Below are 11,112 nucleotides of genomic sequence, written 5' to 3' on the forward strand. Positions count from 1 at the left end.
AGGAAGACATTTCAAGTTATTTGCCACAAAACACACATAATAATTAAAAATGCAGAAATCCCCAGAGTGGGTTATCTTCCTACCATCTAATATCTTTGCCAGACAGAGAGGCCTACCTGTGCGAGGAAGAGGTCAGATAATATCTTTGCCAGACAGAGAGGCCTACCTGTGCGAGGAAGAGGTCAGATAATATCTTTGCCAGACAGAGAGGCCTACCTGTCCAAGGAAGAGGTCAGATCCATCTCTGTATTTCTCCAGCACAGCGCTGGGCTCCGGGGTCGAGTACTCAAACTGGGGGTCGTATTTATAGTCGGACTGGAAGAAGGCCTGCCTCTCCTGGTCTAGGTTAACGGGTCTTAGGGCCACAAGGAGACAGGGGCCTCGCGGTGTGGAGGGCAAGGGCAGCGGGGAGGCCCCTCCAAACCCCCGGGAAATGTGCGGAAGGGAGGTGGCTGGACGCATTCGCCCCCTGGTGGCCCGGAGGCCCATTGAGGAGTTGTTGACGGTACAGGTGCTCTCGCTGCGGCGCATCCAGCCTCCGGGGCCCAGGCTGGGGCTGGTGAGGGAGCGTGCTGGGGGCGAGGGGGCAGTGGAGGGACCACCAGCGCTACGCCAGGGGGGTTGTAGGACCCCACGTTCCAGAGCGGGCTCGGAGCCACGGAGGCGCAGGGGCGTCACGTCCAGGCTGAGGGGCCGGCGGAGAGCGGGTCTGGTCGCCACCTTATTCCGAGACGAGGCCGTTGCCACGGTGACGTCCCGCCGCAGAGAGACAACCGGTCCATCGTATGGCAAAACTGAGCGAGAGGAGTTGGTGGAGGAGCCAACACTGGCCCTAGGGCTGGGGGTAAGGCTGACATCTGCCACCAACGACTGAGGTTGAGGCTGGGGTCCATTGTGGGAGTTGGATACCCGCTCCCTCTTGGTGACACGGCTTGTCCTGGCGTGGAGCCTAGTGTTGGTGGTGGTGGGAGGATCCGCTGTTGGTTCCTCTGTTCTTTTGGCGGTTTTGGTAGTGTCAGGCCTGGTCTCTTCTGTTCTAGTGGGGGTGCTGTTGGTGGTGGTTTTGGGGGCATCCGGTTTGGTGTTTTCTAGTCCGGTTCTGTTGGTTATGGGAGGCTCTGGGCTGGTGTTTTCTAGTCTGGTGTTGGTGGTGGTTTTGGGAGGCTCTGGGCTGGTGTTTTCTAGTCTGGTGTTGGTGGTGGTTTTGGGAGGCTCTGGGCTGGTGTTTTCTAGTCTGGTGTTGGTGGTGGTTTTGGGAGGCTCTGGACTGGTGTTTTCTAGTCCGGTGCTGTAGGTTGTGGTGGTTTTGTGAGGGTCCGGTCTTGTTTCTGGACCCGTCAGGTCTGTGGTGCTGCTGCTCCCTCCGACCCCGTCGACGTCCGTCCGATCCATACAGTCCTCACCCGGGTCCAAAACCATCTCCACTGCAACAGCGCCGCTGCCGCTGGTCCAACCACACCACACTGCAAACACAAGACGGTCAGCTTTAGGGTCTGTCACAAATGACCCATTGATTGGTATGACCTTTTTAATGCAGTCAGTGCTTGTGTCAGGAACAGGAGACAGACAACAAGTTCAAAATCATTTGTGCCATTTTGCTTTAACTGGATTACATGAATCCCTTACTGGCCATGGAGCCATCTGGACAGGGACACACACATAGTATACCTCCCGATTCGAATCGGCCTGCCCTGCAACATAGACAGGGCTCGGTCACGGGCGGGGTTTCTGTGCTGCTGAATACGAAACTAGGTGGTCGGGACGGCGGGACGGGCTCCAGTCATCCCATATATGGGACTAGTAAATGACTTCAAAACAAAATATCCGAATCATATAGATGTTTTAGCCTACTACACATGTAGCCTGTATTTACACAAGGCGATCGCGACTTCTGCCGTGTGTGTTGTATTGAGGTTTAATGATCCATTCGGACCACCAAAGTGTATTGCATACACATTTGCAGGATATCTCTCCGTTATTGGGACATTGTCGTAATGTAATGGAACAAATAGTCTGTTGTAGAGTACAGCAAACCGGTTTTATGACACCGTGTTATTATATATAGTCACGCCAATAGCTATACTTGTCAATATATTGTATTCAATGACAGTAAAGGATGAATCGACAAAAAAAATAACGGTTTTCTATCAACATGTGTAGTTTTCTTCTGATCTGATCTTCTGAATCAGATAATAAATCGAGGATGAATAAAACAAGACAATAACCGAAACTACAATAATCGTATTCATAAATGTTTTTACCTTGCAGCGGGGTTTGGTGATCAGATTTGTAAATGCAGGCTTTTCTTTAATTCATGACGCCCAGCTCTGCTTGTGCTCTCCACAATGAGCCGCGGGAAGGTTTCCGGTGGCGCCCGGTGAAAAATGCTCATTGGATATGAGCAGCTATAGTGGATGGGCCGCCCGGAGAGGCACGCGAGGAAGTTCGGACTGTGTTGGAAGATATGACGCGATGGCACAGCTGAGGAACTCGAAAGTGCCATGCGCAGTGCGTGCCGCTATTCTGCGTCCTTACGCACGTGGCATCTCTCGGAGGCAACAGAGCAACGAGGAGCACGTAGGCTACGTTCCGCGAGGTTCACATAAGCCCCACATAAATATAACGGTTAGAGTCCTTATAGTGAAATCCATATATTGAGATATACAGAGCCTTCGGAAAGTATTCAGACCCCATTACTTTTTCCAGATTTTTTTTACGTATTATAAAATGGATTAAATGACAACAACAAAAAATCTCAGCAATCTACATACACGCAATACCGCATGACAAATCAAGAACCGTTAAAAAAAAAATCTTTGCAAATTTATCAAAAAACAGAAATACCTTATTTACATAAGTATTCAGACCCTTTGCTATGAGACTTGAAATTGAGCTCAGGTGCATCCTGTTTCCATTGATCATCCATTGGAGTTCCCCTGTGGTAAATTCAATTGATTGGACATGATTTGGAAAGGCACGCACCTGTCTATATAAGGTCCCACAGTTGACAGTGCATGTCAGAGCAAAAACCAAGACATGAGGTTGAAGGAATTGTCTGTAGAGCTCCGAGACAGGATTGTGTCGAGGTATAGATTTGGCGAAGGGTACAAAAACCTTCTGCAACATTGAAGGTCCCCAAGAACACAGCTGGCCTCCATCATTCTTAAATGGAAGAAGTTTGGAACCACCAAAACTCTTCCTAGAGCTGGCCGCCCTGACAAACTGAGCAATCGGGGGAGAAGGTTGTAGCGTCATACCCAGAGCCTCAACTCTGTAATCGCAGCAAATGGTTCTTCAACAAAGTACTGAGTAAAGGGTCTGAATACTTATGTAAATTTAATATTTCAGTTTTTCTTTTTTTTATAAATGAGAAAACAAATTCTAAACCTGTTTTTGCTTTGTCATTATGAGGTATTGTGATGTCATTATGAGGTATTGTGATGTCATTATGTGGTATTGTGATGTCATTATGAGGTATTGTGTGTAGATTGATGAGGGGAAAAAAACAATTTAATCAATTTTACAATATGGCTGTAACGTAACAAAATGTGGAAAAAGTCAAGGGGTCTGAATACTTTCCGAAATCACTGTAAGGCTCTGGGTATTTCTATCTATCAGTCAATAGACCTATGGTTAAACGGTCCCCAGAAGCCTTCCCATCCAAAGGTCTTCAATTAAGTCTCCATGCAGTCTTTTTAATTAAATGTTTAAATGCCTTTGTCTAATATATCATTGTGTGTTTATTTCATATATTTTTTTGTTTATCATTTATTTTCCTGAGATTCCTTTTGCCATTGAAATGCTCAATCTGATTGTGTGGCTCTGCCGATACACATGTTAATATGCTGGAGAATAGGATCCTCCAGGCTCTAGTCTAGAGCCGACCATTGCTTACCTCTTCAAGCTAGGAGGAGGCATATGCAAATAAAAGATGACTGGTCATTGGTCATAATAATCTGATTGTGATGTCATGCTGTGAGCCAATAACTCCATCCTGCCTGAACAGAATGAAATTCCAGGCGATTTTTTTCCCCTCTCTCTCCAAAAAGATTACACTAAAAATACATTATCGTAATGTTCACAATTTCAGTGTTATTTTGACCTCATAGAGTGGAAATATAATTTAAAAAATAAATAGGAGAATCACGTTTTTCACTGTACTGCCCCTTTTAACAGCATAATAATTTAATCAACAAAATGTAAGCTATGTTACTTACTACAATCACTCTGCATAGAATAGAAAGATCCTCAAAATGAGTTTTATTTCATAGTTAAGTTTATAAAATAACATTGGTTCGTGTATGATTTCACATTTTGGTTAATTTAATTTCATGTAACCATTAATCAATATAAGTAGGCTAGTATAGATTAGTAGAATATTTGATACTGTTGATCACTCACTGCTAATTTCCTCAGTTGGCCTAGACCAGGCTGCATGTAACTGGTTTAAACAACTACTTGACAGATAGAGCTCAATGTGTATCTACTGATGATGCTAAATCGGGGTTCCTTGATATTAAGAAAGGTGTCCCGCAGGGGTCGATTCTGGGTCCTGTACTCTTTACTGTTTGCATCAAAAATATCGACTTGTCTGTAAAACAAACTGTAACCTACACTTGTATGCCGTTGATACTGTTGTGTATGATATTGACCCCAACGTTGACGCTCTATCTGAACTACAGTCCGTCTTCATTGTATTACAGAACAACTCAATTGACCTGAAATTAGTATTGAATGCAGGTAAAAACAAAGTACATGTTGTTCTCTAGAGCACATAAAAACAACTACGATGATTTCAGCATATGTACTTTGGATGGTTCTTCATATTGATCGTGTCCCTGCTCACAAATACCTGGGCATCTGGATAGATGGAAAGCTGTCTTTTATAAAACACATTGATGAGTTCGCTGAGAAGCTGAGAATTAAAATGGGCTTTTCTTCTATAGAAACAGCTAAATGGTAGAAAGCAGATCATTCAGACAATAGATCATGAATCTGCCGCTTGACCACAGAAAACAAATAAAAATGAATTGGTGAAGACCAAAAAAATCGAGATATATACACACACACACACACACACGCACGCACACACACACACACACACACACACACACACACACAAACGTCATATGGAGGGAGCAGAGCAGTCTGGGTCTTCATGATTCAGAGATGGTTGAGATGCTGAAGATTGTATTGTCTGATCTGGTATCTGATGTTCTAGTCTCGTTCTATGTCTGAGTTCTGTTCTCTCATTATATATAAACAGCTATTACATAACAACTCAACCATGAAAAGCCCTTCCCTCAATTTCTGTTCCTCTTCTCTGGTCAAAAGTAGGACTCACTTCAGCACTGCTGACAATAACAACATGTGTAGAATTGCTTGCTCAGCATTCATATGTACATTATGCATTGGTTCTGACATTCTCACAAGATCTCACAATAGGTTGTCAAACAGAGTTATAGACCTGTTAGGTTGTTGTATAAAGTTCACAGAGTTATAGACCTGTTAGGTTGTGATTTAAAGTTCACAGTTACTTCACAGTAGTGTAAATAAATAAGAATGAAATAATATTATTGTATGTACAACAAAAATACAATATTTATTTTCTTGACAGATTTGACAGTTATGGCAGTGAGTTTGTGGTGGCGGTGGTTGATGACATCATCGTTGTCCTGGCAGAGACAACGATCTGCTCTCAATCTTGGTCACATGACTCTGGACCCAGGCCTGAGATGGGTCGACACAAAATCGATTCTCTTTCTTTGTTGTAAACCTGCAACCAATAAACAACAGACATATATTTAGGGGTAACTAAACAAGGCACACACCAAACTCACATGTGGAAGACTTCTGTATGGATGTTCCAACATGATTCTGTGTGTATTGTGCAGGTACCTACAGTCCTACTGGCTGAGTATGAAGACAAGTATCGGACCTTTCAGTTACATTCAGAATCAATATGTCATTATTAGGACTGTCAAACCATTACAACATTCTATCCAGAATATGTTTTACGATTCATCTATATATATATATACAGTGGGGCAAAAAAAGTATTTAGTCAGCCACCAATTGTGCAAGTTCTCCCACTTAAAAAGATGAGAGAGGCCTGTAATTTTCATCATAGGTACACTTCAACTAGGACAGACAAAATGAGAAATAAAATCCAGAAAATCACATTGTAGGATTTTTAATGAATTTATTTGCAAATTATGGTGGAAAATAAGTATTTGGTCACCTACAAACAAGCAAGATTTCTGGCTGTCACAGACCTGTACCTTCTTCTTTAAGAGGCTCCTCTGTCCTCCACTCGTTACCTGTATTAATATCACCTGTTTGAACTTGTTATCAGTATAAAAGACACCTGTCCACAACCTCAAACAGTTACACTCCAAACTCCACTATGGCCAAGACCAAAGAGCTGTCAAAGGACACCAGAAACAAAATTGTAGACCTGCACCAGGCTGGGAAGACTGAATCTGCAATAGGTAAGCAGCTTGGTTTGAAGAAATCAACCTAGCTGCTAGAGAGCTGGGACCAAAGTAACAAAGCCTACCATCAGTAACACACTATGCCGCCAGGGACTCAAATCCTGCAGTGCCAGACGTGTCCCCCTGCTTAAGCCAGTACATGTCCAGGCCCGTCTGAAGTTTGCTAGAGAGCATTTGGATGATCCAGAAGAAGATTGGGAGAATATCATATGGTCAGATGAAACCAAAATATAACTTTTTTGGAAAAAACGCAACTCGTCGTGTTTGGAGGACAAAGAATGCTGAGTTGCATCCAAAGAACACCATACCTACTGTGAAGCATGGGGGTGGAAACATCATGCTTTGGGGCTGTTTTTCTGCAAAGGGACCAGGACGACTGATCCGTGTAAAGGAAAGAATGAATGGGGCCATGTATCGTGAGATTTTGAGTGAAAACCTCCTTCCATCAGCAAGGGCATTGAAGATGAAACGTGGCTGGGTCTTTCAGCATGACAATGATCCCAAACACACCGCCCGGGCAACGAAGGAGTGGCTTCGTAAGAAGCATTTCAAGGTCCTGGAGTGGCCTAGCCAGTCTCCAGATCTCAACCCCATAGAAAATCTTTGGAGGGAGTTGAAAGTCCGTGTTGCCCAGCAACAGCCCCAAAACATCACTACTCTAGAGGAGATCTGCAAGGAGGAATGGGCCAAAATACCAGCAACCTTGTGAAGCCTTACAGAAAACGTTTGACCTCTGTCATTGCCAACAAAGGGTATATAACAAAGTATTGAGATAAACTTTTGTTATTGACCAAATACTTATTTTCCACCATAATTTGCAAATAAATTCATTAAAAATCCTACAATGTGATTTTCTGGATTTTCTTTTCTCATTTTGTCAGTCATAGTTGAAGTGTACCTATGATGAAAACTACAGGCCTCTCTCATCTTTTCAAGTGGGAGAACTTGCACAATTGGTGGTTGACTAAATACTTTTTTGCCCCACTGTATATATTAATATAGAACCTCTGAGGTTGCAACCATGCATCCCTAGCAACACAGAGGTTGTAACCATGCAGCACTAGCAACAGAGGTTGTAACCATGCAGCCCTAGCAACAGAGGTTGTAACCATGTAGCCCTAGCAACAGAGGTTGTAACCATGCAACCCTAGCAACACAGAGGTTGTAACCATGCAGCACTAGCAACAGAGGTTGTAACCATGCAACCCTAGCAACACATTTGTCCGCCCAACAAGGATATAGAACGTGTTATGTCCTGTAGAAATCTAAATCTGTGTGTGTGTGTGTGTGTGTGTGTGGGTGTGTGTGTGGTGGTGGTTAACCTACACCAGTGCTTGTTGAGGGCAGCTACTAGAGGTTCTAGAAACTGAAACCACTGCACCAAGAGGGATCCTCCTCGGGGAGAACATCACACAGCATTCTCTGGTAGTCTTTAATGAAATCCCCATGACAGCTGGAAACAAAGAACGATCACACTCACTGGTCAACACAGGCATCTCTTGTGGTGCTTCTTCCTATACACTCATATGCATACTGTACACACACACTGTACAAACACACACCTGCAGACGTCGTATGTAGGGAGCAGAGCAGTCCCAGGAGGAGTAGAGCAGTCAGGGTCTTCATGGTTCAGAGATGGTTGAGATGCTGAAGATTGTATTGTCTCTGATGTTCTGATGTTCTGGTCTCTGATGTTGTGGTCTCTGATGTTCTGGTCTCTGATGTTCTGGTCTCTGATGTTCTGGTCTCTGATGTTCTGGTCTCTGATGTTGTGGTCTCATTCTATGTCTGAGTTCTGTTCTGATCTCTCATTATATATAAACAGCTATTACATAACAACTCAACCATGAAAAGCCCATCCCTCAATTTCTGTTCCTCTTCTCTGGTCAAAAGTAGGACTCACTTCAGCACTGCTGACAATAACAACTCGTGTAGAATTGCTTGCTCAGTATTCATATGTACATTATGCATTGGTTCTGACATTCTTGAAAGGTATCAAAATAGTTTGTTGGTTAATGTTCAGAGTTATAGACCTGTTAGGTTGTTGGTTAATGTTCAGAGTTACAGACCTGTTAGGTTGTTGGTTAATGTTCAGAGTTATAGACTTGTTGGTTAATGTTCAGAGTTACAGACATGTTAGGTTGTTGGTTAATGTTCAGAGTTATAGACTTGTTGGTTAATGTTCAGAGTTATAGACCTGTTAGGTTGTTGGTTAATGTTCAGAGTTATAGACCTGTTAGGTTGTTGGTTAATGTTCAGAGTTACAGACCTGTTAGGTTGTTGGTTAATGTTCAGAGTTATAGACCTGTTAGGTTGTTGGTTAAAGTTCAGAGTTATAGACCTGTTAGGTTGTTGGTTAAAGTTCACAGAGTTACAGACCTGTTAGGTTGTTGGTTAATGTTCAGAGTTACAGACCTGTTAGGTTGTTGGTTAATGTTCAGAGTTATAGACCTGTTAGGTTGTTGGTTAATGTTCAGAGTTATAGACCTGTTGGTTAATGTTCAGAGTTATAGACTTGTTGGTTAATGTTCAGAGTTATAGACCTGTTAGGTTGTTGGTTAATGTTCAGAGTTATAGACCTGTTAGTTTGTTGGTTAATGTTCAGAGTTATAGACCTGTTAGGTTGTTGGTTAATGAACAGAGTTACAGACCTGTTAGGTTGTTGGTTAATGTTCAGAGTTATAGACCTGTTAGGTTGTTGGTTAATGTTCAGAGTTACAGACCTGTTAGGTTGTTGGTTAATGTTCAGAGTTATAGACCTGTTAGATTGTTGGTTAATGTTCAGAGTTATAGACCTGTTAGGTTGTTGGTTAATGTTCAGAGTTACAGACCTGTTAGGTTGTTGGTTAATGTTCAGAGTTATAGACCTGTTAGGTTGTTGGTTAATGTTCAGAGTTATAGACCTGTTAGGTTGTTGGTTAATGAACAGAGTTATAGACCTGTTAGGTTGTTGGTTAAAGTTCACAGAGTTACAGACCTGTTAGGTTGTTGGTTAATGTTCAGAGTTATAGACCTGTTAGGTTGTTGGTTAATGTTCAGAGTTATAGACCTGTTAGGTTGTTGGTTAAAGTTCACAGAGTTACAGACCTGTTAGGTTGTTGGTTAAAGTTCAGAGTTACAGACCTGTTAGGTTGTTGGTTAATGTTCAGAGTTATAGACCTGTTAGGTTGTTGGTTAATGAACAGAGTTATAGACCTGTTAGGTTGTTGGTTAAAGTTCACAGAGTTACAGACCTGTTAGGTTGTTGGTTAATGTTCAGAGTTATAGACCTGTTAGGTTGTTGGTTAATGTTCAGAGTTATAGACCTGTTAGGTTGTTGGTTAAAGTTCACAGAGTTACAGACCTGTTAGGTTGTTGGTTAAAGTTCAGAGTTACAGACCTGTTAGGTTGTTGGTTAATGTTCAGAGTTATAGACCTGTTAGGTTGTTGGTTAATGTTCAGAGTTACAGACCTGTTAGGTTGTTGGTTAATGTTCAGAGTTACAGACCTGTTAGGTTGTTGGTTAATGTTCAGAGTTATAGACCTGTTAGGTTGTTGGTTAATGTTCAGAGTTACAGACCTGTTAGGTTGTTGGTTAATGTTCAGAGTTACAGACCTGTTAGGTTGTTGGTTAATGTTCAGAGTTACAGACCTGTTAGGTTGTTGGTTAATGTTCAGAGTTATAGACCTGTTAGGTTGTTGGTTAATGTTCAGAGTTATAGACCTGTTAGGTTGTTGGTTAATGTTCAGAGTTATAGACTTGTTGGTTAATGTTCAGAGTTATAGACTTGTTGGTTAATGTTCAGAGTTATAGACCTGTTAGGTTGTTGGTTAATGTTCAGAGTTATAGACCTGTTAGTTTGTTGGTTAATGTTCAGAGTTATAGACCTGTTAGGTTGTTGGTTAATGAACAGAGTTACAGACCTGTTAGGTTGTTGGTTAAAGTTCACAGAGTTACAGACCTGTTAGGTTGTTGGTTAATGTTCAGAGTTACAGACCTGTTAGGTTGTTGGTTAATGTTCAGAGTTATAGACCTGTGAGGTTGTTGGTTAATGTTCAGAGTTACAGACCTGTTAGGTTGTTGGTTGATGTTCAGAGTTATAGACCTGTTAGGTTGTGATTTTAAGTACACAACTTGGAAATGAGGAAGGGAAAGTGAAAGACAGCACATTTCACCAATCTGGAGTATGTGACAGTTAAACATATATCTAAGAGTTTTGTTGGAGTTGAGTTGAACAGTTTATTCTGTTTCTGTGCTCCTGACTGTTGACCTCTGTTGTCTTGGAAACAGAGTTCTCTGTAGTTCCATGAGTTCTAACACATGAACTGTTTCCTGAAAGAAGAAACAACCAACATGGCTGAATCTGCTGGTCTCTAGTCTATGGAAATAGTTGATATCTGTCCATGTAACTGGCAGCACGGCTCAAGTAGTTGTGAAGAACTCGCACTCACAAAATGTGAAGCTCTTGTAATCAAAGTATGAATACCACAATAAGAATACAATTAACTTCATTATTAAAATGTTGAAATTATTTAGCTTTATTGCTGAAAAAAAGTAAAAAATTTGACAAAACAATTTCAAAATACAGTAACTTCACAGTAGTGTAAATAAATAAGAATGAAATAATATTACTGTATG

At 41.9% G+C, this 11,112-nt stretch overlaps 1 protein-coding gene across 3 annotated transcripts in view; it reads right to left on the reverse strand.

Annotated features, from left to right (window-relative positions):
- kiaa0895l overlaps positions 1 to 2,483 on the reverse strand; it is an 11,005-nt gene extending 8,522 nt beyond the window's left edge. For all 3 annotated transcript variants that reach the window (XR_016492373.1, XM_036964194.2, XM_090223245.1), the window contains exons 1-2: positions 2,262 to 2,483; positions 217 to 1,463 (exon numbers count right to left, since the gene is read on the reverse strand). Coding sequence is in view for 2 of the 3 variants with exons in the window: in XM_036964194.2 (XP_036820089.2) it covers positions 217 to 1,419 (1,203 nt within the window). In the remaining variant the exon portion in view is untranslated. The remainder of the gene's footprint in view (positions 1 to 216; positions 1,464 to 2,261) is intronic.
- Between the last annotated feature and the right edge of the window lie 8,629 nt (positions 2,484 to 11,112).

The sequence above is a fragment of the Oncorhynchus mykiss genome, chromosome 26 (assembly GCF_057628025.1).
Source record: "Oncorhynchus mykiss isolate SJ-2025 chromosome 26, ASM5762802v1, whole genome shotgun sequence".
In the NCBI taxonomy this organism is placed as follows: domain Eukaryota; kingdom Metazoa; phylum Chordata; class Actinopteri; order Salmoniformes; family Salmonidae; genus Oncorhynchus; species Oncorhynchus mykiss.